At 48.0% G+C, this 27,939-nt stretch overlaps 1 protein-coding gene across 3 annotated transcripts; it reads right to left on the minus strand.

The window, feature by feature from the left end:
* Positions 1 to 3,033: 3,033 nt before the first annotated feature.
* Positions 3,034 to 26,423, minus strand: Uba1 (ubiquitin like modifier activating enzyme 1). 3 transcript variants are annotated; one of them, XM_046420210.2, is made up of 27 exons: positions 22,956 to 22,970; positions 18,672 to 18,796; positions 18,410 to 18,526; positions 18,223 to 18,281; positions 17,969 to 18,137; positions 17,739 to 17,873; positions 16,744 to 16,850; positions 16,395 to 16,485; positions 16,159 to 16,291; positions 15,584 to 15,681; positions 15,337 to 15,483; positions 15,032 to 15,208; positions 14,811 to 14,915; positions 14,639 to 14,719; positions 13,299 to 13,454; positions 11,602 to 11,767; positions 11,269 to 11,465; positions 8,541 to 8,605; positions 8,106 to 8,301; positions 7,365 to 7,439; positions 7,069 to 7,258; positions 5,472 to 5,560; positions 5,139 to 5,231; positions 4,819 to 5,010; positions 3,734 to 3,835; positions 3,529 to 3,629; positions 3,034 to 3,360 (listed from the first exon to the last, which is right to left on the minus strand). In XM_046420210.2, the coding sequence occupies exons 3-27, from the start codon at positions 18,524 to 18,526 to the stop codon at positions 3,225 to 3,227; spliced, it is 3,177 nt and encodes a 1,058-aa protein (XP_046276166.1). In that variant the 5' UTR covers positions 18,672 to 18,796; positions 22,956 to 22,970; the 3' UTR covers positions 3,034 to 3,224. The 3 variants fall into 3 exon arrangements, with proteins under 3 accessions (XP_046276166.1, XP_046276165.1, XP_046276164.1); XM_046420209.2 differs by lacking the exons at positions 18,672 to 18,796; positions 22,956 to 22,970 and adding an exon at positions 26,273 to 26,423; XM_046420208.2 differs by lacking the exon at positions 18,672 to 18,796 and having other exon boundaries at positions 22,956 to 23,111.
* Between the last annotated feature and the right edge of the window lie 1,516 nt (positions 26,424 to 27,939).

A 27,939-nucleotide genomic window follows, 5' to 3' on the forward strand; every position in this document is an offset into this window, starting at 1 on the left:
CCTTCCTATCTCCTCCGACCTCTTGGGGTGGAGCCTAGGCTGAGAAGAAAGGTGGACCTTTAAATGGGCGGGCTCCACTACTGCGCAAGCTTGGAACTTTGGGTGGGGCGGGGCCTCCTCCTGTCTCCCGGGAGCGCATGCACTCTGAATTGCTTTTTCCAGCCACCTCAACTCCGTCTTGTCCGCAGTTCCCCTCCGTAGCTTTATTTCTGTTTACTGTTCTCTGTTGTGTACCAGGCGCTGCTAGGCATACCTAATCCTTCACTTCTCTCTGCGTGGAAAAACTACACTATCCCTAAGTCCAACTCAAGGGGCGGCAGCCTTTGGGCGGGCCTTCTGGGACTTCCTTACACTGCATCCCAGTTCAAAAGCAGGCTCCCTGCCTCTTCTGAGCTTCCCTTAACGGCAGCCTTGATCATACCAGTTAGGATTTTCATTAAAGTTCATGTTAGTAAGGACTTCCTGGGCCATGATGGGGGTGGAAATATTGACAAAGACAAATCACCACCGCTGGATAGACGTCTCCTACCCTTTTTCCTCTCTTTCACTCCAGCCGTATTTCCTTCAGTTTCTGAATAAGGCAAGAACAATCCAGGACTTTGCACTGGTTAGTTCCATTTGCCTGGAATGCCCTTGCCCCATATATCAGAATGCCTCATTCACTCGCTTCTTCCAAATCCCTCAATCAAAGTCACCTTCCACAGGATGACTTCCTTAAGTACCTATTTAAAAATCCTTTATCCCCATAACTCCATATCACCAGACCTGGCTCTGTTCTTCACCTTTCTAAAGCACCAACGTTTTCCCCCATCCGCAGTGCTGGGGAGGACCCCAGGGCCTTGCACATGCTAGGGAATCCGGTCTACCACTGAGCCACATTTCCAGCCCCAATCCACTTCCAACAATTTACTTATGCTATTCTGGGTTGCGACCTAGCAGAATGTAAGTCCCCAGAGGTCAGAGTGGATTTTTTGTCTTTATTATTATTATCTAAGAGGAAAAGTTTTATTCTGAAATTTCACAAATCATTTCCTTACCCATAATTAAAGTCTGGTCATTGCTCAATGTTGGTACCACTAATCTGATTGAAATCTGAATAAAGGGAGGGAGATGGGGCTGAGGAATGCCAAGCCAAAGCAAAATTCCAAGGGAGTCCCTCACATCCATGTTGTTGTTTTTTAATTCACTGCTGGATCCCAAATGTGTGCAACAGTGCCTGGCACATAGTTGGTACTAAATAAATGTTGAATGTCTGAATGGCAACTAGTTTCACGAAGAGGTAAGAGGAGACATCCTTGTCCCACCTGTCCATTGTCTCTGCTGGGTGCAGAGGGCTCAGCAGTGACCCAACTGGGGCCTTCTGAGCCCCTAGTCTTCTATTTGGCAGGTACAACAGTAGACAAACACAGATAGTAAAATGGTATGTGGGAAAGGAACTAATATACAGCCAGGATTAATGGGTAACTTCAGAAGCTGGTTTTGATGAAGGGCAGAGTATCAGGTATAAGGTATCAAGGGGATCAAGGGGATCAAGGAGCTGTAAAAAGGGCTGGGGAGCTGGGTGCAGGAGTCTGAGGCAGGAAGATCACCAGTTTGGGGCCAACCTCTACAACTTAGCAAGGCCCTAAGCAAATTGGCAAGATTGTCTCAAAACAAAACAAAAATTTTAAAAAGAGCTAGGGATATAGCTCAATAGTAAAGTGCCTCTGAGTTCAATCCCCAGTACCAAAATTAAATGGGGGAGAGGAATAAAGCATGTGTGCAAGCCTCATTTGTAACAGGAGAGACAGTGGACAGATGTGTGGAGTGCCTGCCATACATGGAGCACTAATATTGGAAAGGTGCTTGTGGTGGCAGTCTCTCCACTTGACCTAGACAGCTACCACCACCATTAATCGGACACCAGAGGTAAAATGCTTGTTAGCCCCAGTGTCCTGGTGAGGACTAAATGGGAACTATGGAAGGATGAGGTCACCCAAGCACAGCAGACAAAAGGGGAAAAAAATGGTCATGAGAGGGAGGTGGTCAATGGCATATACTGTGCCTGGGGGCTAGGAGCTGGCCCAGGAGGCATCAGGTGTGGGGACAGGCTGTGATGGGAACCTAGCCAGGTTCAGGAATGTATTGAGATATTCCCAACACTCAGTTAAGTGGAGAAATGAGGGGTCTTGTTTCTAAGGAGGGCAGAGAAACTGGTTCCTGAAGGAAAGGAACAGATTTATGAGTGGTATCCTTAGGAACCAGGCACTAGTACCAATGGAGGAAGACACCTATGTGATAGTGGCCAGCCAGATTGGTGTCTTCAACTGTCTGGAGCGCTCAGCCAAGACCAAAGCCAGAATATGGCAACTCTATAGTCTGCAGTCCCAGTGGGGGTGAGGGCAAGCTTCCTCCTGCTTGCATTAACCAATGATTACTTCTCTGCTCCCATAGCCAGGTCTCCCCTTGAAGATTAGGAAGCCTGAGCACTCTCAAGAAGCATACAGGCAGATGTGGAGCCAAGGAGGGCAGGGTGAGACAGAAAAGAGGCTTTTCCTCTCTAGACATTCTCAAATACTTCCATAAAAACTGCACAGTATGTCTGAAGGCAGTGACATTCCTCAGGCCAGCAGGGCCATTCAGGCTCCCTGGAGCAGAGATCTGAAGTAAAGGCACCAAAGCCATTGCTGGTACCACCAGGAATCTTGTAAAGGCCTACCCAGTGTCTGAGTACTTGGAGCCAGATGGGAAGGGATCTACCCCAAGGACACAAAAAACACTGACCAAGCCCTGGCAGCCTGCTTGCTCAAACTTTCCTCTTTGCAGTTAAACTGGAGAAGGTAGGATTTGAACCCACCTCCAATCAAACTCACATGGACCCAGGTACCTACTCTCTATGGCCTCACTGGTGCCTCCATATTTTCATAAGAGAAAAGAGCAAGAAGAGGTGGCAACTCTTACATTTACTCTGTTAGGAACTTGGCAGCTGGCCACCATCAGAACCAAATAGCTCCAGGAAGCCCCTCCTTCCCTGGAACCAGCAGGGCAGGCCACTTCTGGGTTAATATCTTTTTATTAGGAGTCAGGTTCCAAACAAGGTAGAAAGCAGTGGCAACTGGGATTCAGGTAGGGGGTGAAGAGGAGACACCAGGCTTGGCCAGTTGGGCCACTGCCAAATGGGAACCCAGGGATGGAAGGGACCTGGGGAGGGGGGACTGGGGCCAGCCTAGGTGAGTATAGGCAGGTCAGCGGATGGTGTATCGTACATAGGGGACTTCGACGTCCTCGCCGCTCTCGTCGTTGCAGCACAGCTCAAGCACCAGCGCCCGCACATGGCGGCCCAGCTTTCGCTTCGACACACGGCTTACGATCTCTGTCATCCTGGGGGTGAGCGTGAGGGTAAAGGGTCAGGAAAGCAGAAAGCAAGAGAAGAGGGGAGGTAGGTGGGGGCAGAGCAGGTGAAGGGATGTAAAGTATCCCAGCAGAGCTGGGAGTTGAGAATCCCCAAGAGACACAAGACCTCCCCTGCTGACCCAGCAGCCAACTCACGGCTGATCCAACCGTTCCTTGAGCTTGGCAGCTGGCATGAAGAAGGAATAGAGCATGGACACACCCTGGGACAGCATGGTGATCTCTAATTTGTGCTCTGTCTGGAGGGGAGGGATGGGGGACAACAGTGTCAGGGGAATGGACAGGCCAGCAAGTCACCTGCACATCTCATCCCCAGGAAGGATAAAAGAGTAAGGGTCCTTACCTTAAAGTAGTCTAGGAACTGTTTGAGGGTCATCTCCTCACCATTAGGCTGCAGCCCCTGTACCTCGAAGCGATCCCACAGTGTCCACTCTTGGTTATAGTACTGCAGCACAAGGAGGGGAGATTAAGATGAGGGTCACCCCAGAGGGCCAGCCCCTGTCACCTCCATCTCCTTACACTCATGTTAAGTCAGATCACAAAACTCTTTTGTTAAAACTCTCTCATGGACCCCACATCACTCTGAGTAACCTGCAAAATACTCTTACTGATGACTGACAAGATCTTATGCCACTGGAACCCTATAGTCTTCTCATCTCTTACCTGCTTCATCCTCTGACCTAATTCCCCAACATGCCAGGCATTACTACTACTTCAATACCCCTGTGCAAGGACTGGTCCCCAGTCTCCACCAAGGCCTGCATGGCTTATCCCCTCTCCTCCCCCAAAGACGTAGCTAACATCAGTTTTTGCAGCAAGATATTTCCTGACCATCCCACATTTCAAACCCCAAACTTCCGGCTGAGGCTGGAGCTGGAGCTCAGTGGTAGAGCACAGGCTCAGCATGTAATGCTCTGGGTTTGATTCCTGGCACCAAATAAAATAAAACACCAAACTCACCAACCCCTGGTACTCTCAAGCCTCTCCCTATCCTGTTCTTCTTTGGGAGTTCCAAAATCATTCAAATTGATATTTATATAACCTATTTTATGAATATAACCTCAGCACCTAAAAGACGATTTGCACAAAGTAGGTACTCAATAAATATTTGAATGAATCAATTAATCAAGTGAAGCATTTAGTATACATCCAAAAAATGTCAGCTGCAATTATTTGATAATTAATAATCTCTCAGGACACAATTCATATACCCCATCTTTTCTGAGGGTGTCCACAGGAGGGAAGCAGACCAGTGCTCTCAGCAAGTAGCAGGTACTTAAACAACGTGATTAACGAAAAAATGAACAAAGAGTGCACAAAAGGAGTAGGTTACACGTCAACAGAAACTCTGACCCCGTAACAAGGTGTGATGAAAAACTAAAGCCAGCTCTATAGAGACACACCCCATCTCCCAATGCAGGCCCTTACCTGGTGACGTGGTGCAGCAAGGGGTTCAGAAAAGCCAAAGAAGGGCAGGGCCAAGTTGAGGAAACCATTCTTATAGGAGTCAAGCTGTCGGTGCCCTTGTACTACCTTGTACAGCTCCAGGCACACAAGGCCAACCACAGCTGCTGTGGTTGTGGCAATGGCTGGGATGATCTTCCCTGCAATCAGCTTGCTCTGTGAGATAGGAAGAGACCAAAGGTAGTAGTGTTTAAGTAGCAAGAGGTTCAGGGTCTACAGAAAGGGAAGAATGCAGCAACTTAAGCCCAGGAGAGGGTGGAACATCAGTCCTAGATTCCCCTCACCTTGTGCCGGTCTGCAGGAGGAATGTCATAGTTTTCTGCCCGGAGGTTGGATGCAGCCACAATGAAATCCATATGGAAATTGCTATCATCATCCTGTTATTAATGGGAAGAATGGATCAGATGAGGAAGAGACTTCTTAGCCTCTAGCAACACAAGTGTTCGCCATTGCAATTACCTTGCTAGACTTCCTCAGATCACAGAGGGATGGCTAAGAACCACCAATTGATTCAGAGCCACATGATAAACTCATGATCTGATCCCCACTGACTCCAGATCCCTAGAAATCCATTCTCAGCCCACACCCCTGCCCTACCCAGGGCCCTCTTCAAGCACCTTCTCAAAATCGATAGGACACATCTTGAATCCAGGCAGCTTGTCTGGGCTGGGCAGCGTGGCCTTGAGTTCCTCTAGACGGCTGTCATCTGCACAAAGAGAAGGATGCTGTCAGCCCTTTGATCCAAACAAGGGTCTGAAATGTGGGGCAAAAGGTATTTAGGTAGATACAGGATTTGGAAAGGAGAGATATTCTAGGAAAGCAGAGGGGCAAAGCGGAGAGGTAGAGCTGGAAAATAGTACAAACCTGAAAAGGATGGAGAGAGGGGGGTAGTGGCTAATAAAGAGAGATTTCTCTAAGGAACAGAATGAAGCTGTTAGGAGAAAGGGAGACAGATCAAACAGGAGAAGTATAGATCTTACGGAAAATGATGTAGAGGGAGATAGGAAGACATGGAAGAGCTGGATACTGTAGCACATGTCTGTAATCCCAGCTACTCAGGAGTGTGAGGAGGATGGCTAGTTTGAGGCCAGCCTGGGAAATTTAGTAAGACCCAGTCTCAAAATAAAATAAAAGGCTGGGATACAGCTCAGTGGTAAAGTACTTGCCTACCATGCTGGCACGTACAGGGCCCTGGATTAAATCTCCAGTACCACACACAATACAAAAAGATACATGGAGAGGAAGATGGGGGGGAAATATGAATTGAATGGACAGAGGAAAAAGCAGCTAAGGGGCAGATGGAGAATGAGGAAGAAAAGGGTATATACCAAGGGTGAGATGTGTGGGAAGAAACAGGAGAATATGTGCAGATGAAAGAAAATGTTAAAAGGAAAGATTACAACAATATACAGAGAAGAACATGAAAGGCAGATATTCTGGAAGGTAGACAGGGACAGGAAAGGAGAGATGGAAGGAGATACATGGAAGGTCAATGTAGAGAGTTTCAGATGCATTACAGATATATAAGGGAAGACAGGAGAATAAATATATAGACAAGGTGTCAGTAAACTTCGGCCTAAGTATGGAGGACAATACCGGGGTGAAGATGCATGTGGGAAATGGGTGGGGAGGGGGCCGAGATGTGTGGATGGGGAAATGGGAGAGATGTGGAAGACGACAAAGCAGGTATATATAAGGGGAGATCACTGGTGAAGACCAAAACCCTGAATGAACAGATCAAGAAAAAAGAGAGTAAAGAATAAAACCAGGGGCTGGGGATGTGGCTCAAGTGGTAGCGCGCTGGCCTGGCATGCATGCGGCCCGAGTTCGATCCTCAGCACCACATACAAAGATGTTGTGTCCGCAGAAAACTAAAAAATAAATATTAAAAAAAAAAAAAATTCTCTCTCTCAAAAAAAAAAGAAAGAAAGAATAAAACCAAGGCAAATATACACAGAGCAAGAATTTAACAAAAGGCTTTCTCCTGAGGGCCAGAGTGGGAAGGAGCAGAGAGATAATCTGACTCAACTGATCCTCTTCATGTTACAGAGAAAGGGATGTGCAAAAGAAGGTGTGTGTGTGTGGGGGGGGGGGGGGGGTCAGCCTCAGACCTGGAGTCACAGAGCCAGGGGAAGAGGACTGGTGGGGAAGATAGACTAGGGTTGGAGACAAGTAGGGGTCATAACTCCTGGCCTACTGGCCAAACACCCTCACCAACAGAAGCATTGGCGCTCTGCAGCTCCTGGTCAGAAACATGGATCTTGACACCAGACTTGGGGGTGAACTCGGGGACTTGCACAGACTGCAAAAGTGTGGCCACGGCAGCTCGGTCCTGAGAGCCCATCAGCCCATAAGTCTGGGCAAACAGGTTGGCAGCAGCCATCACATAGTCCAGATGCAGGGGCTGGGGGAAGGCAGGGGCAGGGTAAGCATATGAGCCCTCAGGTGGGGAGCACCACCTCATTTCCCATCCTCCACCTGACCCCAAGAAACCCCAGGAGGAGACTCACATTGTTGACATCAAATATGAGTGGATGTGGACAACGTTTGGGCCCAGACCAGAAGGGGGCTCCGGAGCTTGTGAGCTAAAGGAGAGAGAAATTTTTGTGAAGCAGCATCTGCAATTAGAGGCTTCTCTGGCAATCCTGACTCATCATCTTGGCTCCAATCTTCCTCACTATCCCTGGCTGGGCACTCAAAGTTGACTGGAGTCAATATCAAAACACCCACACTGTAGTGAACTGTAGATGGAAGTTCCAAAGCCAGGGGAACCAGGGGCTTTGTTTAGCATTTACATTATGTAAGATAGGAAGCCATTAAAAAAAAACTCTTATTGATTACTAGGCAATGAACTTATTATCAATAAATACTAATTAATCAATCCTCACAAAATACCCCATGAGGTAGATTATCATTGTTCCTATTTCACAGCTGAGGAAACTGAGGTGCAGAGAAGTGACTTGTCTAAGTTCAAAAAGAGTTGGGATTTGAACCCATAGTTCCTACAGTCCTGATGAGGCCTAAGGATTTAACTCAACCGCACCATAGGTAAGGAAAACAGAAACCTCATCTCCATGGAGTGGGAAACAGAACAAACAGGTCTGGCATAATCATTTTTCTGAGATCCCCATAATTCAAGGTACTGGCCATGGCTGGACCAGTAACTGGGAGGTGCCACCTGGAGAGCCCACGGCAGGCTCCTGTTGCAGGGAAATGCATGCGGTCAAATGGAACCGGCAAGAGGGCATTACCTGGTCGGGAGGGAAGTTGTGCAGCAGCTGCCGAATGTTGTTAGAGTACTGGGTGTGCCAGTGGTGGCAGGCCCAAGTCACGCAGTCAGCCCAGTTCTGTGGTCGCTGCAGCACCAGGCTGCGCTGCACGGCCTCCAGCACTTCCAATGGCTGGGTGCCCGCCAGCCGCAATGTCCGCTCCACAAACTTGGGGTCTCTATCAGGGAGCGGAGGGGCCGAGGGGCAAGATTACACAGAGACCCTAGGAGTAGGCTCCAGGGCAATCCCACCCTCTCCATGGAAAGCTATTCCTGACCCCCAGCAGTATGAGGCCCAAGCATTCACTGGTTCCTTTGAAAAGTGTGCCTGGTGTTGAGGGTGACAGTGATGGAGAAAAGACAGGATACCTTGTCTGGCAGGCAGGGAAGAGGGCGAGGGGGTTTGTGAGTTACTCACGTGAGGTACTGGTTGACATTTTCTGCCGGCTGCTTAAAGAGGCCTTCAAACTCATCCCGAGCCCACTGCAGAAAAGAGCATGAGAAAGCCCACCAGTGAATAAAGCAAGTAGGAAGTAAAATACATGGCTGCTCTGGAAGGGGAAGTCCTCACAACCTTCCCCATTCCCTCAATGCCAGCACTGCAATTTAAAAAAACAACTGAATTAAGCCGGGCACGGTGGTGCATGCCTGTAATCCCAGCGGCTTAGGAGGCTGAGACAGGAGAATCGCAAGTTCAAAGCCAGCCTCAGCAACTTTGGGGCACTAAGAAACTCAGTGAGACCCTGTCTCTAAATAAAATGCAAAATAGGGCTGGGGGTGTGGCTCAGTGGTCAAGTACCCCTGAATTCAATACCTGGTACCAAAAAAAATAAAAAGAAAAAAAAGACAATTGAATTGATCTGAACAATAATTACACCAACATATGTATGACAAAAACTATGGATATAGCTCAGCAGTAACGCACCTCTAGGATCAACCCCTAGTATCAGGAAAAAAAAAATTGAGTTCTGTGTATCTTACTCTACATATGCTACATCACAATAAAAAAGAAAAATATCTGCTGTGTGTGGTGGCACACACATGTAATCCCAGTGACTCAGAAGGTTGAGGCAGGAAGATCACAAGTTCGAGGCCAGCCCCAGCAACTTACCAAAGCCCTAAGCAACTTAGAACCCAGCTCAAAATTAACAAATAAGCTGGTTGAGATGGCACACGTTTGGGAAGCTGAGGCAGGAGGACCTCAAGTTCAAAGCCAGCCTCAGCAACTTAGGGAGACCCTGTCTCTAAATAAAATGTAGTAAGGAAGTGCCCCTGGTTTCATTACTTGGTACCAAAATAAATAGATAGGGATGGGGATGTGGTAAAATGCCCCTGAGTTCAATCCCCAGTACAAAAAAACAAAAAGGCTCTTGAGACTCAGCAGAAAACACAACAAAGGCTCTATCCTCTGAGAATTCCCAGGATAGGAAATAGTCATTAGTGACGTAGTTTGGAGAATATAAACTTTAGAGATTGCAATTCAAATCCCAACTCTGCTGTATATTATGTAGTTTTGTAACTTCAGGCATACATGTCAATCCCCTGACTTCCATGTCCCTACCTCTAAATAGACATTGTAACAGCAATGCCTATTTCATGGGGTTGCTAGTGAGTATATTCTTTGTAGAGCTGGGCATTTAACCCACTGCAGTCTTACAAAGTGAACGTGCCAGGCCACAAATCAGAATCTAAGGATAACCAGTGTGCTATCAGAATAATTCTCAGTGCAGTGTTAGAAACCAAACCATTCAGTGTGATTAGGAGTATGGGGGTGGGAAAAAGATTAGCTCCACCTGTCACTTTCCCTTGTGACTCTGCGGTTCCAAAGTGGATGTGTCTATATTTGTGCATCTACCACATTCTCACTAGACCATGTGTGACCTTGAACTCATGAATACTCTACCACTGAGCTACAGGCCCAGCTCCCTGTGAACATATTTAAAGGTTCCTTGAAACAGTGCCAGTTATATAGTAAGTGTTAAGGTCTTTATAGCTGCACTGTGAAGTAGTTGCTACTGCTATCCCGCATTTTAGAGGAGGAATATGAAGCACAAAGAGGTTCAGTTCAAGGTCATACATGGTCTAATGAGACTGGTGGATGCACAAATATAGACACGTCCACTTTGAAACCGCAGAGTCACAAGGGAAAGTGACAGGTGGAACTGGTCTGTTTCCCACCCCCATACTCCTAACCAGTCCTAATGATTTGGTCTCCAACACTGTGCTGAGATTTATTCTGATAGAACACTGGTTATCCTTAGACTCTGTATTGTGGTCTGGCATGTTCACTTTGTAAGACTTCAGCTAGATGACATGTGTGCTGTTCCGCATGTGCGTGTGTCATACAGACAGAATTATCCTGACAAACAAGCTGTAAAACTCATTTTGAACAACTGTTAGGGAAAACTCAATATGGACTAAGTATTAGAAAACAAATAACTTGGAGATGGTAAAAAATGGCTATTAATTTTGTTCATTACGAAAATGGTGCTTTGCTTAGATAGCAGTAGTTCTCGACTAGGAGTGACTTTGTACACCCCCATCCCCCAAGACATCTGGCAATGTCTGTAGACATTTTTAGCTGTTACAGTGATGAGGGGGTGTTACTGACATCTAGTGGGTAGAATCCAGGGATGCTGGGTAATACCCTACAATACACAGGACAGCATCCCCAGGACAAAGAAATACTCAGCCCCCAAATGCCAATAGTTCTGAGGTTAAAAGACCCTATTATACAGAAATATATCCTTACTCTGCAGAGGCAGAGTGAAATAGTAGGAAGTAAAGTGTTGTGATATCCAAGACACTCTAGCACAAAGAATAAAAAACTATATCAATCTAAGAAATAAATGTGGTAAAACATTAACAATTGTTAAATCTAGAGAGGGAGTGGCATTTGAGTAACCAGCATAGTATTGTTTATACTTGTCTACATGCTAGAAAAACTTAAAAATAGAAGTGAAAAAAAGAATGAGTCATCCTAGAAACCTAGGCTGCCAGGCAAGAAGTGGGGGAAGGGGAGAGATTGGAGAAAAAGCACATCTTTCACTTAGGCTTACAACATCCGAAGGCTAAGGGCCTTGTGGCTGAGAGACTAGCAGCAGCCACAGGGCTACCCTCTTTCCTTCCCCACCACAGCCACTCACCTGCAGAGTGTGCTCAATGGCATTGGGAAAGTTTTTCAGGGTACAGATGGGGATGGACTTCTCCGGTGGATCCTGGCTGGAGCTGTATGACTCTGTCAGGAAGGGAATCACCACCTGCACATTTCCCTTAGTGCCTAGTGTGCCTGACTCTAGCAGCGGCTTTCGGTAGTACACACAGCGGCGGTCCATATACATGCCTGTGGGGAGATAGAGGGGAAAGATATGAGAGGAGGAAACTTAACATCAGTAAAGGACAGGAAGATCCACAGCCCTCATACATGCACATCCACACACAACTTTGACCCTGACCTCCTCACCCGCCTCCAAACTTACGGGCATCCACATTATCCAGGGCATTGGCCACGCCATCCAGGTTTTGGAAGAAATCATCATCATAGATGCGCTCTGTGTCAGGACCCACACGGTTTTGGTGGCTTGTTACCCGGATGTGTGGATTCATCTGACGCACAGCTGCAGTGGCTGTGTCAGACTTTAACTTCTAAGGGGGTGAAGAGTTCCAGGGTGAGTGTGGAGGAACATGGCCCAGTTATTTCTGTGCTATCTTGATACATATCTATAGAGAGCCATCCACCTGAGGATTTATTTTAATACTGGAGAAGAAGGAGACCGTGAGTTCAAGAGCTCCCTGGTTTAGTAGAAGAGATAGCCTATGACAATGCCACATGGCCAGGGAAGCAGAGGACAAGTACATATTAGAGACAGTGGGCAACATCTTTTTTTTTTTTTTTTTTAAACCCAACATATATTGTTCTTTCAGATAACAATACGCAGGGTTGATTTCCCCAAACACAGCCAAGTTGCTGGCACACAGGAAAGGCAGAGGCCTTTTAAAGCCTAAGTCAGGTCACACACCTCCTTGGCTTAAAATCCTTCCCCACCAGGATAAACCGTGGGGTCTTATCTATGCCTGGAGCACTCTTCCCCAGAAGAGGGCACTCCCATCCACTAAGGTCTTGCAGAAATGAGGCTTTCCTTAACTTTTAATATTTTTAACTATGGACGAAATACCTTCATTTTATTATTTATTTTTATGTGGTGCTGAGGATCGAATCCAGTGCCTCACACATGCTAGGCAAGCACTCTACCACTGAACCACAACCCCAGCCCTCTCCTTAAACACAGTAATCAAGGCTGCACACTGACCTTGGTATACTCAACTTTCCTTATAGTGTTTTTGCTGTATCATCTGCAGAACTGCTCACCAGCAACATGAACAGTACAGCTCACTGATGTATTCTATCAATATTTTATATATTATTTACTATTTGGTCTCCCCCACCAGAAACTTTGTTTTATTCTTTAATGTATCTCACATATCTAGAATAGTACCTGCTACCTTAATAACTATTTGGCATATAATAAATGAATGACCCAGTAGGGAAGGAAAGTAGATACTGGGCAGGCTAAAATATAAATTGTCCCCTATGGGCTTCTCCACTAGAACCCTGTATAACTCAGTTACAAATATGTGCAGAGGAGTGACCCTAGCTGCCTAAACCACAATCTGTAGAAAGGCATGCTTCCAAGGTTGGCATTTGGCTAGAGTCTAGAAACTTTCATCTTTGACTCACTGAACCTAAACTGTTGATGCAAACACCACGGTTTATGTTGAACACCTTTGTTCCTTCTTGGAGTCCAGAAGTTTGACACATGAGTTCCATACATGAGCACCTGCTAATAAAAGCCCTGGGTGGCTAATCTCTAACAAGCTTCCCTGATAGCAACATTTCATGTGTCTTATTACAATTTGCAACTGAGGAAATAAAGCATGTCCTCAAGAGGGAGGACTCAGAAGAACTTGCAACTGACTTCACTCCATGCTCCTTTCCCTTTGCTGATAGTGCAGTGTGTCCTTTAACTGTAATAAATCATAGCTACAAGTACAACTAAATATTCAGTTGTAGGAGTCCTCTTAGTGAAACACACTGAGCTTGGGAGTGGTTTTGGGAACCCCAAAATACTGTTAAGGAAAAAGCCTTATCTCCTAACTCTCACAACACCTGACTCACCGTGACATCCCAGGGCCGGAATAGAAACTGTCGGTTCAGATTTGATTTCTCAATGGTGTCCATATCTGTGACAATGATTTCTCCGCCATCCCCACAGCCTAGTCCAATCATGGCAAAGTTCTTGAGCAGCTCACAGCCAATGGCGCCTGCACCCACCTAAGAAACAGCCAAGATAGATGAAAGCAAATCAGAGTGACACAGGTTGATATGAAGTATCCATGGCCCCTTACTTGTCCTAGAGCCAGCAGAAGGTCTGACACCATGTCTGCAGGTTCCAGGACTTTAAGAAATGACCCATAGCCAGGAACAGTGGTGAACACCTGAATCCCAGGGACTTGGGAGACTGAAGCCAGAGGATCCTAAGTTCAAAGCCAATTTAGCAAGACCTTGAGCACCTTAATATAACAAAGGGCTGGGGGGCCGGCTCAGTAGTAGTACACTTGCCTAGCCCGTGTGAGGCACCGAGTTTGATTCTCAGTACTGCATATAAATAATAAAGTTTTTTTTTGTTTGTTTGTTTGTTTTTAAAGAGAGAGAGAGAGAGTGTGTGTGTGTGTGAGAGAGAGAGAGAGAGAGAGAGAATTTTTTTAATATTTTTTAGTTTTCGGCGGACACAACATCTTTATTTGTATGTGGTGCTGAGGATCGAACCCGGGCCGCACGCATGCCAGGCGAGCGCGCTACCGCTTGAGCCACATCCCCAGCCCTAATAATAAAGTTTTTTTAAAAAAAGGGCTGGGGGGGTGGGGATGTGGCTCAAGCGGTAGCGCGCTCGCCTGGCATGCGTGCGGCCCGGGTTCGATCCTCAGCACCACATACAAAACAAAGATGTTGTGTCCGCCGATAACTAAAAAATAAATATTAAAAACTTTCTCTCTCTCTCTCCCCCCTCACTCTCTCGCTCTCTCTTTAAAAAAAAAAAAAAAAAGGGCTGGGGGCCTAGGGTTGTGGCTCAGCGGTAGAGCGCTCGCCTGGCACATGCGGGACCCTGGGTTCGATCCTCAGCACCACATAAAAATAAATAAGTGAAATAAAGGTTTTGTGTCCAACTACAACTAAAAAATTAAAAAAAAAAAAAGGGCTGGGCATGTGGCTCAGTGGTTAAGTGCCCCTGAGTATCTAAATAAATAAATAAATAACTGGCCCAAAACCATCTTAATGACAAGGCACCAGAGAAGAAAACAGGGGCTACACCTGAATTTCCTTTACGGTAACAAAAATAAGGTGTGAGGTGGTTAAAAAAACAAAAAGACCCTCCCCCTAAGGATGTAGAAAGCACGTAAGAAGTGGTTAGAGGGCAGGGGAAGGAAGGTAGCAGGTTTTCCAGTGGGATTACTCACCAGGAAGTATTTCTGCTTGCCCAGCTTCTCTTGCAGGTCTGAACCAAATACAGCCACTTGCCCATCATAACGGTTTTGACGCTGAGGAATGCGAAAAGAGGATCAGAGAGGGGCCTTCCCAGATATGCCACCAAGGATGCCTTCCCCATAGCCACGAGCTCCACTCACATACCGGGAGGCATTTGTCCTCTGTGAGGGCCTCTTTGTCTTCTGGAAGACACTCAAGGGCATCAAAGTATAGCCACTGCATGATGGGCATAAACTTCCCAGAGCAGGCCTGGCAAGGGGGAAGGAGAGGGGAAGGAGGTGGTCAGTGGTTCACTGGGGCCTGATACAGATGGACAGCAAATGATGGAGTCAGGAAAGCATGAGGCCCACTCCACCCATGCTGACCTTCATGACCTCCTGGGCAGCAAGACCCCCAATGAAAGCATTTATAGGTGCAAGGTCCCCAGCAGCCACATAAGCCAGCTTCCGTATGAGGTCCTCGTCCAAGCTATCCTGATGCACTGCCGGTAGGGCTTGAGCATTGACAGCCTGTGCTAGGGCCACCAGTTCTGTTGCATCCTCCTGGGGGGCAGAAGGAACCAAATGAGGCCCTGTCAGGCCACTGGTAGGGAAGAAAGTGGACTGAGAGGCATGGTGGGCCTTTAGAGCCAAGGATTTATGCCCTGGCTGTCTCACCCGCCCCCCACTACCTCATTGCGGGGTCGAGGTGGCCGGCTATGCTGAGCACAGAACTGGTGCAGAGCCTGGAAGCCAATGTGTAGCTGAGCAGGGCGTGAAAACTTGGCGAAGTCTGTCATCACAAAGTCAGGCTCTGCCAGTGAGGCTGGCAAGGATTTCTGGGGGGTTGGATAGGAGAAGGACATTAGAACCAAAGAAAGGATCAAAGAATTTGGAAATGCCTAGAATCATACCCCATTGCTCCCCTCACACACTCACAAAGCTAATCTTCTTAGGTACTTTGACCTGAGTGACGATGCCTCCGCGGATATAGTCAGAGAAGTTAGAAGTGTCACAGATGCTAAAGGTGTAAGGACCTATGGTAGATGGGGGAGGTCATCAGTCTATTCACCCTCCTTCTAATCCACAATGCCCACAAGATAATGAAAAAAACCATCCTTGCCCCAGCCTAGACATTAAAAAACATCTAGCCTCTACCCCAGAGCCAGCTCAGACCCCATGAGGCCCTGAGTAGTCCCTGGCCCCCAGTCTCCAATGGAGACCCTTTCTCTACTCCTATCCAAATGAGCTCAGACATGAGTGGATCCCCTGATCTGCCCCATTCAAGCATCTTTCCCTTGCTCAACTCTAACACTACATATTCCTTCTCCCAGGAATGGCAGTTCAAACATAAAGAAATTCTTTCCCATGCCCACGAGCACTGATGGAGTCTGTTTCTGGTTCATCTCAGCCACTCAGGATGTGTCTCCCCTCAGTCTGAACCCCAGGGATACGTTTCCTCCCTATAACATCCTACCCAGTTCTCCTCCAATGCCCCCATGGCCTTAGCTCACCCAGGACTTTGATCTCTATGGGCTGATTTACGTTGAGCTCAATCATTCCCTGTACTTCTGAAAAGGAGACAAAGTCGCCACTCTCAAACCCATGTCGGGCCTCATCCAGGCAGGTAACCACACCGGGATTGTCCTGGTTAAAGAAGAGTGAGCCTCAGAAGCAGGCTCAGGGAGCAGACAGGGAGGACTACCACTTCCCATCTGCATGCCAGGCCTCCTGAGGCTGGTCTCCTCACCTTGGTGACCATAGAAACCATAGCACTGAGAGGCTGCTCTCCATTGGAATCTGTAAGGACCATCTCCTCTCCAAAGTCACAGAAGAGCTGCCTATAGTGGAAGACGACAAGACTGATGGCCAAACCCATGCACACAGGCCCTACACATCCTTCAAAGTGCAGTCAATATATACAAACTCAGTGCCTCACTGGGGGGATCAGATCATATGCCAATGCCATATGGGGAAAGGTGAACACACAAAATATAAAATTCAGGTGGTTGAGGAGGGATGAAGGCAGTGACAATCTGGGGGTCTTGGCCTGGGCCTGATATGGGTTAGTGGGAAAGAGGGCCAGGGGCAGCACTCACCCAAACAGGCCTCGTGTGTCTGCCACAACCAGCTTGATGCCACGGCTGTGACAGAATGCACCCACTCGCAACTGCTCCTCCAGGGGGGTATTGGTCAGGACCACCACCTGTGGAGAAGTGGAGGCTCAGGCCAAGGGCCCAGCCCTATGGGGAACGAGGGGAAAGGGGGAGAAAACAATGGCAGAGGTGGGGAGGGCTCAAGTAGTCCTTAAGGTATAGATGTCTGGGGTCTTTCTGATTCAGTCTTCCTAAGGAAGACTGCTGCGGGTACAACTCCACTTAGCAAGGGTGAAACTCAGTGTAGAGAAAAATGCATCCCTACATTATGTCAGGAAAGCTAAAGAGATAGCTAGGCGCAGAGCCTGGAGAACAGCTGACTCACCTGTTTGACAAACACCCACTGCTCTCTGCCTACAACCTTGGATGCCCTGCAAGACCCAGGAGGAGTAAAACTGTCTCGAGCCAAAGTCTGAGCTCACTCCTACCATACCCGTCTGCTCCTGGTTCAAGACAACGCCTGCTTGGCAGGCAGTGATCTTTGAGTCTCTGCTCTCTCCCAAGAGCCCATCCCTGCCCACTGAGGTGGGAGGCTACTGCTGCACTAGGGTGCAGCTCTAGTGCCCTGGCCCTCAAGGACTCCTAAGACAGAACCTCAACTCCCACAGTCCCTCGTTCCAGCTCAGAATTTTTATTTAGCAAACATCCATATAGCCCTTACCATGTGCCAGCTGTTATTCTAAACGCTTAACCCTCACAGAAGCCCAATGAAGTCAATACTGCTGCCATGCCCAGTCTACAAACAGGAAAACTACGGCATAGGGTCAAAGTGACCTGCACCAAAATACAGCAGGTAAAGCTAGAATTCATCCATCCTGTAGACTTCCCAACACAAAACCTGGTGCCCAGGCTGGCCTGTTAAATCCTGAATAACACTGAACAGACTAGAGATGGGCTCAGAGAGAATTAAGCAGGAGGGTGGGGGGTGTCCCAAGTACCTGGAAGCCACTAAGGAAGTCCTCAACAAGAGGCCCAGTATGGGCAGTGACAGGCACGTAGCTGTTGAGCTCAGCGAGGCGGGGCTGGGACACCTCAGCCCGGTTTTTACCAATGTCCTCCTCCCGTAGGTAGAACTACAAAGAGGGAAGTAGGGGGGAAAAAGTGAAGAGACTATGGCAGGCAGTGGGGCCGGTGCCTCAACAGGGAGAATGGGGCTGGGAAGAGGTACCTGGGAGGACAGGTCAGCCCACTGGGCAGTGCCCTGATCATGTAGGGTGACAGCCTTAACCCCACCAAGGATGATGTTCTTAGCGATCTCCACACCCAGGCCCCGCAGGCCGGAAACCAGGACGCTGGATGTCTGGAGCCGCTTCATTGCCTCATGGCCCAACACATACCTGCCAAGTTAGGGGGCACTACAGGTCAGGGCCTGACCCACCCAACCCTACCCTTTTACCCCAGCCAGGCCTTAGCCCCACTTACAGCTGCCGGGAGTAAAGGCCCTCATCTATGTCTGCTTCACTGCCGTTCTTCGCCATTCCCTAGGGATCGAGGGCAAGAACAGGTTTAGGGAGATGTGCAGGAATGGGGTGTGGAGAGATGCACAACGATACAAAGGACCTTCCCACCCACCATCATGCCTGTCAGTCTCCAGGAAGAAGATACTCACGTTGGTTGGCACCGAGGGCACTTCGGACAACACGGACTGGGCAGGGGAGCAGTTAGAACCCGGCTTTGGATCAGGCCCGGACACGCGACGTTTCTTGGACAGCGGCGAGCTGGACATCTAGAGGGGAAAAGAAGGTTCAAAGTGAGCCTGGGGCACACAAGAACATTTTCCTGCTTGTTAATATGACTATGGGGTTAGGAAGACTAATGTATTAGCAACCCTGTTTTACAAGAGACTGACATAGAGAGATGAAGTGACTTGCCCAGGGTCACACCACTGTTGGGGGTAAGATCTGAACCCAGGTGGTCTGGCTTGCAAATCCACGTTGTTGACCACTAAGCCATTTGCCTCTCCCCAGCCCAGGAAAATAAGGGAGAGACTCCAATCCTGTGGGGTGAAGAAACGACAAGACTACTTGTGGGGAGGTCAGAGGAGGGATGTGGATTCAGGATAGACTTGGTTTCAAATCTTGACCATGTTGCTCCTTGACGGGTATCATTTAACCCCTATGGGGATCGATTTCCTCACCTGTAAAATAGGGGTGATGATACAGTTTACCTTCCCCAAGGGGTTGAGACGAGAAAAAACACAGACCTGGCACAAAGGAGGTAGGCAACACCAAGCAGCCATTCCCCTCACTCTCTTCTCCCTTTATCCCAGGGATGGGGATAGGGGGATGTGCAAGAGGGAAACAATGCTTGGACAGTCATCAGGGTATCACACTTATCAGGGTGGCGTGATGGCAGGGGATACCCTACTGAGAACACAGTCCCCAGGGGGTCAGGGAGGAGTTTTACAAAGCCCAACTATCCAACCTCAAACTTTGGGAGGGGAAAATGAGCCCAGGCCAATTAAAAAAAGAAGAAAACATTTCAAGTCTCATCTATATGTGGAATCCCTTAAACAGGTTAACAGTATGATAAAATTCACTAGGAGTCCTCCCTGTGCCAGATACCATACCAAACATCGTACGAGCCTTGTCTCCAATCTGTCTTCAGGTCACCCCTGTGGAGTTTAGACTACAATAGTAACCCCCAACTCACACAGGGAGAAAAAAATTCATTCAGAGATGTTTGATGACTTGACCAAGATTCCCACAGAGAATGGCTGAACTGGGACCTGACCAGGATCTGCTGACTCTGAAGCCCAAGCTACTTCCCAGTATTATCAAGTTTCATCCCCTCAATGACTCTGACCCCACAAGGCAGGATTTAGCGTCTTTGCTGGATAAATGAGAAAACCTGAGCTCAGAGTCAAGTGACTTACTAAGGGTCATATACTAGGTTGCAGAGACAGAATACAGCCTGCAGTGGCAATGAACTCTGAGGGGCCACGGGAGGGGGCGGGGCTAGATCTAGATGCTAGAGACTAGAGGACCCACAATCACTTCCCCTCACCCCCAATGCTCCCTCCTCAAAGCACTGAACCTTTGCTTACCCTGAAGTTTTCTGTTCACATAACTGATCCTCCACCAAGCCTTTTTTGATACCCAACCACACCAAGTACTTAAGATTCCACCCTGGCACCTGTCACACTCTAGCACTAACCACAATGACAAGAGCTCCCTATGGTCTACCCCAAGCTTACTGCCAGTCAATCCCAGGGTAAAAGGCTTTGTCTAATCCTAACAATGCTCATGAACCACATAACCCTATGCCCAAATCACAAATGGGAAAACAAAGGCTTAGAAACAACTCCACTTGCCTACCCAGAGTCACACAGCTTGTGGAGAATAGTTTGTTGAATTTTCCTGGGTAAACAGGACCCAGCTCCAGGCCCTGCCCAGAGGGCTAAGGGATGAGAGGGTAAGGGAAAGAACAAGAGGAGGTAGGAGGCTGGCTAGGGCCCATGAGTCTGCTGATCAAATTGCTGAGAATGCTAAGAACCAACCTGGATAGGAAGAGGCTTGGTGAGTTAGGAAGGAGACAAAGGCAATTACTATTTTCCATTCACTGGCTCCCTGACTCAGTGTAGGGATCTCATTTCCTCTGAGCCCCATTTTATCCAAAAGCTGGGACAAATACAACTGTCCTCAAGGGACTGCTAGGAGAGTTAAAGAAGTCAAGGTCTGTGGTCAGAACTCGGACCTGAGAACATGTGAGATCCTGCAAGGACACCTGCAGGGACCTCCAATACTTAGTTGTATCTTTGCCTTGCCATTTGGTTGGTATGTTTAGGACATATGCTCTCCTTACTCCTTAAATCGGAGATGATCCAGGGCCAGAAAGTTCTTTAATAACTGGAACTTTTATCTCTAGACCCCTAGTGCTGGCAGCAAGGGCCTAAGCAGGTTTGGGATAATTGATCAAAAGTGGATTTCAATTGCCAAGGTTTGGAAAAGCCCTTTCTCAAGGTGAAGAGGAGTTTGGTGTAGAAACCCCCAGAAAGGAGCTAAACATCTCCACATCCAGCAAAAATCATCACCACAACCACCATCATCATGTATACCCTCAACAAGCGCTCAGGCCCCTATCAAATGCATATTATGTGAATTGTTTAGTAAAGCTGAACTGTGCTTTAGAGGGTTTCAAAACTGACCTGCAGTATCCAAACTGATGATTGTGAAGCCAGAGCATGTTTTACCCTCAAACCACAGTTGAGGGTACAGTCCTGAAGTAGGTTTGAGAAGTGGCAGGCACAGGGCCAAGTGATCAGGATGGAGAAGCTAGGGCACAGAAAAGAGATACTAAGGCCTGCCAAGCTTCCTGGGAAGGGTTAATTGGTAATTCCTTGGGAATGTGAAAAAGGAAAATCAGGGTCTGAACCCAAGGAGCTCTGAGGGAGATAGAAAAGGAGATGTTAGAAGTTCCAGGGGGACCCAGCCATGGTGTTAGGAAACACTCAAATCTGCATCTCTGGAAAAGGATCTTTTGGGGAGGTCCGAGAAACTTCAGTTGGCCCCCAGACATTGCAAGGAGGAAGATGGTCAGTTGCTGGGGGAAGCTGCACAAGGAATGGGTGGGAGATTTTAGAGCCCAAGGATGCTGGTGGCACAGAAAAACCCTCCACCAAAAAATAACTGTTTCTCAGGATGAGAGGTATATAACACTAATGCCTAAAGTCCCAGGAGGCTGTGAGAATGGATGCTGAGGGGCTGGAGAGGTCTCTGAGGACAGACCCTTGGGGAGGGATTTCTAATGGAACACAAAGGCCCTTCATGGATCTCTCTTGACAGGATATGCTAGGTACCATAGCTGCAGACAAGGTGGAGAAAGAAAGATGAATCCAGACAGTTTTAGCCTTAAAAACGTTAGTAAGTAAACACTGGCTAGGTCCTCAAGTGGAGTTAGTTTCTCTGACCAATTATGTTCGATCCCATGCAAGCTCTGTAAGTAGATGCTTGGCGGGGGGGTGGGGGAGGGTCCCCTCAATTCTGATGGAGGTCTAGTGGGCCTGTTAGGGTATGATACTGGTATTCTATGAGGCTGGAAGCAGAAGCTGAGGGCTTTTGACTGAAGCTGCTGGGGATCCTGAAAAGATTTGAGACCAGATTCTGAAGCCTGATGTGCGATTAAAAGAGAAGTTAAAACCCTGGTTGGCTTCTGAAGGCAGAGGTTGGGTCAGGAAGAGGATTGTCCAACAGAATGGGGTAGAAGCCAACAGGGTCTGCAAGAACAGATGGTGGCAGGGTATTTTTAATGGAGGATCATGTATCTAAATAGTTCCTCCCTGATATCTGATGTGGAAGTTGCTAAGGCCTGTGAGCAGTAGTGTCAGAAGAGAACACCAGAAACACATAACAGGGAGAATTACCCAAAGTAGTGAAAGTTTCTAACGGCAGATTCTAGGAACTAAAAGGAATCTCTAAAGGCAGATGCTAAGAGCAGTCTCTGAATAGAAATGCTGGGCCCAGAGTGGGTATCTGATAGAAGATGCTAGGGGTCAGGTGGGGTTGGGAGACCTCAGATGTATAAAGGGGCCTCCAAAAGGCTGGCCAGGGCCAAAATGCAAAATGGCTTTTCAAAGGGTCTAATCCCATTAAAGGCAGATAGTGTATGCAAGGGGCAGAGGAGGGGGGTGGGCCAGCGGATGTCTTAAGGGAAATACTAAAGAAGGTGCTCTCTCAGAAATGATGGCCTTACGGACCCTCCCTGAAGTCTGGTCCCTCTTGGAAGCCACGAGGAGTCTGAAGGGAGATTCTGGGAAAGTCTTTAATATCACACAATGGGAAAGGGCTTAACCCAGCAATGCTGATCCTAGTGCCCTTATGGGAAAGTGGAGGAAGTTATGGTCTGATATAAGGTTCGAGATGGAGTCAGGTACCTGACTAAGGATGTTAAACTTGAGTCTCCATAAGCACATCTTGGGGGGGGGGGTCCGACCCCAAGGTCAGATTTTGCAGCCCCTGAGAGAGAGCCGGTGGTCCCAGATGGGAAACATCGGCCGCGCCCCTGAATCTGGCATGCTCCCTTCTCCGCTGATCACTGGCGCCCGAGTCACAGCGGCCCGCCCAGACATCAGCTTGGCACAGCGCCAGCCCAGGCCTCTCCACAGCCTCCCGAATCCCCTGCCCCGGGGCTAGGTGCCGAGAAAGGCTGTTTGTTACCAATGCCGGTTCCCCGGGTCGCGCCGCCGCCAACTCCTCAAGGAGCCGAAGCCAAGCCCGGCCGCCACCCTCCTCCTTCTCCTCCTCCTCCCCGCCGCCTGGGCCGCGTAGAATCGCCGCCGCCGCCGCCTTCTCCTCCCCCGGCCGTTGTGGTTGTGGTGCTGCTCCCTGCCACCTTCTTCCCTTCTGCCGACACAAGATGGCGGCCGAAGAGCCCAAGGCCGGAACAAAACCCTGGGCCCCACCCCCAGGAACCCGGATGCAGGAGGGCCGCGCCCACTCATGAATCATGTATGTTCCCTGCCCGGTTGTGACTCTTTCGGTTAGAAGGGGAACAGCTCCACCTGGTGGGTACTGTGGCAGTAACTAGGAAAACAGGTAAAACAAGAGGCCACGCCCCATGGAAAATGAATAAGGAATGAATTGTTGCACTCAGACTGTCATGGAAACCAAGGAAGAACCTCAAGGCCACGCTTCCTGATTGTGAATTAGACACGAAGCCAGGCAGTTGGTTCTAACACCAGGCAACCAGAGAGTGGATGTTAAAACATGGCAGCCACACCCACTGCTCATGAATAATGAATAATCTTGCAGCAGCCTGGATGCCAAGGAGACCAAGCCTGCATCTTATTCATGAATAATGCATAAGGCCCAGTGGGCTGGAACAAAAGAGGCAGGACCGCCTATTGCTACATCTAATACCTTGTACTCAGGGAAATGGGGCTACTGCAGGGAAAACCGTGCTCCCCTGGCTCCTGAATAATGAATGATGCTGTTGCAGCAGCTCAACCTGGAAACTCAGAGAGGTCAACAAAGGTCCCACCCAGTATATTAATTATTCATGAGGTTGAATGGCCATAAACACTCATAGATAACCATCCCAGCAAATAAGGATTTATGATACATAGTCAAGGCAATGTGGTCATGCCTTCCTGTTCATGAGTAATAATAGATGACCCTGCAGAGACCAGGGAAACCCAGTGGAAAGCATAAGCCCCTCCTTCCCATCCCTGACTAACTGCTCAGGAACCAGGGCTGCCTTGGTCCAACCAAATCCAGATGCACTATTTGCCTTTGACAGGTGCCTCGGTTTCCACAACTGTAAAGATTAAAATTGTGATTGAACCCATCCACCTCACAGAGATGAATTTATTATGAAAATCAGAAAAAGTGAATTATGGAATGAGCCTTAGAACAATATCGCCACAAAACACTGCTATTTTTTTTTTAAATTACATATGTGTATATATTTAAAATACTATATGTGTGTATATTTATATACAAACATATTTACATTAATATAAAACTAGTTATGGGTGAGGATATCTCCAGCCACTACAGAAACCCCCAACTTAGGCCACTATTTCCCCATCCAGAAAATCAAAATAACAGTAACTTACCTTGCATTGGAGTTTCTTTTTCCTCTTTCCCCCTCTTTTTTTTTTTTTTTGTTCTGGGAATTGAACCCAGGGGCGCTTTACCACTGAGCTACATCCCCAGTCCTCTATCTATCTATTTTAAGGCAGGGTATCCCTAAATTGCTGAAGCTGGCCACTAACTTGAGATTCTCTTGGTCTCCTGAGTTGCTGGGACCAAGCCTGCATCACTGTGCCTGGCTTGGGTTGGAGTTTAAATGCCTAAATTTGTAGAAAGGGTTTAGAACACTGATACATAGTAAATACTATATAACTAACAATAGTAGTGTCCTTTAAAAAAAACAGAGTATTGCCCAGGCTGATCTCACCAGGGCTCAAGTGATCCTCCTGCCCCGGCCTCCTTGGTGGCCTGACTACAGGTATACAACACTGTGCCCAGCAGTGGTGCTACTATTAACTTGGGGGAAGGATGTTATAGCATTTGATTATTAAGACTATAGACTCAGGAACTAGACTGACTGGGTTTGAATCCTGGCTGGGCCACTGTGTGATCTTAGGCAAATTACTTAGCCTTCCTGTGTCCCAGTTTTCTCATCTATAAAGTGGGATAATAATAACATACCTCCTAGGATTTTTCTGAAGATAAAATGGACTTATAAAGTCACTAAGGGCTGGGGTTGTAACTCAATGGTGGAGCGCTTGCCTAGCACGTGTGTGGCAGTGGGTTCCATCCTCAGCACCGCATATAAATAAATAAAATAAAGGTATTGTGTCCATCCACAACTAAAAATATTTTTTAAAAAGTCGCTAAATGAGCGATTTTATCCGTATACCCGTTATCCAGATACCCATTTTTCATGCTCATTCGAAGTTTGGCTAAATATCACACAACTGGCATGAAGCCATGGGATTTGAATCCAGAGGCTCGGTTGATAATCTGGGATTACTGGGCCAGAAGGAAGGAAATGCCGAGGCCTCATCCTTCAGACACAGGGCTTAAATCCTGGAATCTATAAGAGAAATCTAACCCGCGGATCATGCAGATGAAGCTGTGAAAACCACGCCCCTCATAAATTGGGCACAGTGCCCCTAGAAAAGTCTCAGAAAACTCGGGGCACTACTCACCTCGATTGATTGTTGTATGAATAAGCAATAAACTCTAGTTTGCACGGCAGGCTTTGGAACACCCCTTCAGCATGCCCCTTCTGAACGCTGTTCCGCCCCCTCGAGAATAATTCGCAAGCAGATACCTCTGGCGAACCAGGTGCGAAAGAGACCAAAAACTGCTTCCCACCACAGCCCCACCTCCTTATGAATAATGAAAACCGCCGCGACCAACGAAGGCCGGGAAGCACTACGTCCGCTCAGGAAGAGCCTAGCAGACGGTCTCTTTCCCAGCCTAAGCTGGGGGGGCTCCTCTCCCTGGGTCTGAGCCCCAACGTGTCCAGTCTCGCAGTCCCGAGTAACCTCATCAGGCGCGGAGACTTCATCATAGAACCCGAGGTCACAAAGACCACAGATACCTCCATAATGCCACGTCGGTCCCGAACGTTCCCACTGTCACCGGGTCCTGTCCTGAAACAAGCCCTCCTCAAACCTCGCCTAGACGTTAGTAATCTCCAACTTCTCCTCTCTCTCAAGGGAAACACCCCAAATCCTGCCGGACGAGTACACATATACAGACCCTAAGTCTCCCCTAGCTTCCCCCTAAGTCCTGCCTCCGAGGGGTACTCCTCGAAACAGACTCCCAAATCCCACCCCAGGGTCCCCCAAAGGCCGCCTACTAAGGGTCTTCTCAAAAGCAGACATCCCATAAATGCCACCCCGGGCCCGTAGCCACCAGATATACCCATTAAGGGATCCCCAAAGTTGGGATTGGGGAGCGCCCTCCTCCAAGTGCTGTCCAAGGAAGGGGCTTGGGGAAAAGGTGCTCCAGCTCACCCCCTGTGCCGGGCGGAAGCCTCGCCTTCTTTTTGGAGATGAGCCGAAGCCACGGGGCAACGGAAGAGCAAACCACCTCCGTCGTGCAAGAAGAACCAGAGTTTGCGCGGAGGTCGGAAGCGCGGGGCCTTAGAGGGCCCCCGGCCTGGAATGTACCACAGATGCTTGGCAAGAGGGGTGTTTGCCTCTGCTCCAGTGCTTCTGGCGCCCGTTTCAGATCCAGATACCCCTACAAGCTATGGTACGTCCCAAACGCGAGTGGCATGCTGGGGTTGGTAGTCCTGTCTGGCCAGTGTCTGGTGCACGTGGTGGGTATCAGCGCGCAGAATTCGGGAAAATGTAAGCATGAGCTGAGGATTTCCGGGAGCCGTACTCTGTGCGGTGGGAAAAGGAAACGGAAAGTGATGGTGCCTCCAGATTAAAAGGCACACCCATCCTACAGATGGAGAGACTGAGGCTCAGGTAGCCAAAGGAGTTCATTCATTTGTCGTTTATGGAGCTCAAGCTGTGGGCCAAGTGATGGGGAGTCTTGCCTTCGTGAAACTAATATTTTGGAGTGAGACAGACCATAAACATAAAAAAATAAGTAAAAATTATAGTTTCACATATAAATATGTATCATAGTAGGTATCTGTGATTATATAATATAAATCACTTATTTTATTTTTTATAATATAGGGTCTCCCTTCTGTTGCCCAAGCTGGTCTCAAAATACTGGGCTCAAGTGACCCTCTTCCCTCAGTCTCTCAAGTAGCTGGGACGAAACAAGTCTCTGGGTGGGCTTGATTTTTGTTTGTTTGCAGTACTGATAAACAAACCCAGACCTTGGCATTCTAGGCAAGCCCTCTACCACTAAAAGTTACATCTATAATATAAATTATATATAATAAAAATACACATAAAGGTCTGCATTTGTGGTTCAGTGGTAGAGCAATACATTGAGACCCCTTCTTGGTGGGGTTCTTTTTTGTTGTTTTTTCTGGAACTCGGGGTCGAACCCAGGGCTTTGCGAATGCAAGGCAGACGCTTTGCCACTGAGCTACATCCCAGCCCGAGACCCCTTCTTAAAACAAAAATGAATCAGGACTTTGGGGGTCTTGGGTTTGGGTTTGGGGGGTGTAGGTCAGAGGTTGTGCACTTGCCTTGTCTAGCATGCATGAGACTCTGGATTCAGTCCCTGGCACTTGCAAAAAAGAAAGGGAGGGAGCCAGGTGCTGTGGTGCATGTCTGTAATCCTGGTGACTCTGGAGGCTGAGGCAAGAGGATCATGAGTTCAAATCCAATGTCAGCAACTTAGCGAGGGCCTAAGCGACTCAGGGGAACCTATCTCTAAATAAAATACAAAAAAGAGCTGGGGATGTGGCTCAGTGGTTAAGCACCTGTGGATTTAATCCCTGGTACCAAAAAATAAAAATAAAAAAGAAAGGAAGGAGTGGGGAGAAAGAAGGAAGGAAAGAATGAGCAATAGGAATTTTCCAGTTTCATTTTAATGTTATTGGACCACTGTCATGTATGCAGTCTGTTGATGAAAACAATATTTGGCACATCACTATATATGATGACTACTAAATGCTATGGAGAAAAAATAGAGCAAGAGGAAGTTAAGGGGAAATTTGTGGGGACAGGTGGCAATTTTAGCTAATGTAATTAAAGAAGGCCTCACTGAT

Source organism: Marmota monax, unplaced genomic scaffold, assembly GCF_021218885.2.
Source record: "Marmota monax isolate L192 unplaced genomic scaffold, Marmota_monax_Labrador192_F-V1.1 WCK01_AAM20220418_F8-fsc00225, whole genome shotgun sequence".
Taxonomy (NCBI): domain Eukaryota; kingdom Metazoa; phylum Chordata; class Mammalia; order Rodentia; family Sciuridae; genus Marmota; species Marmota monax.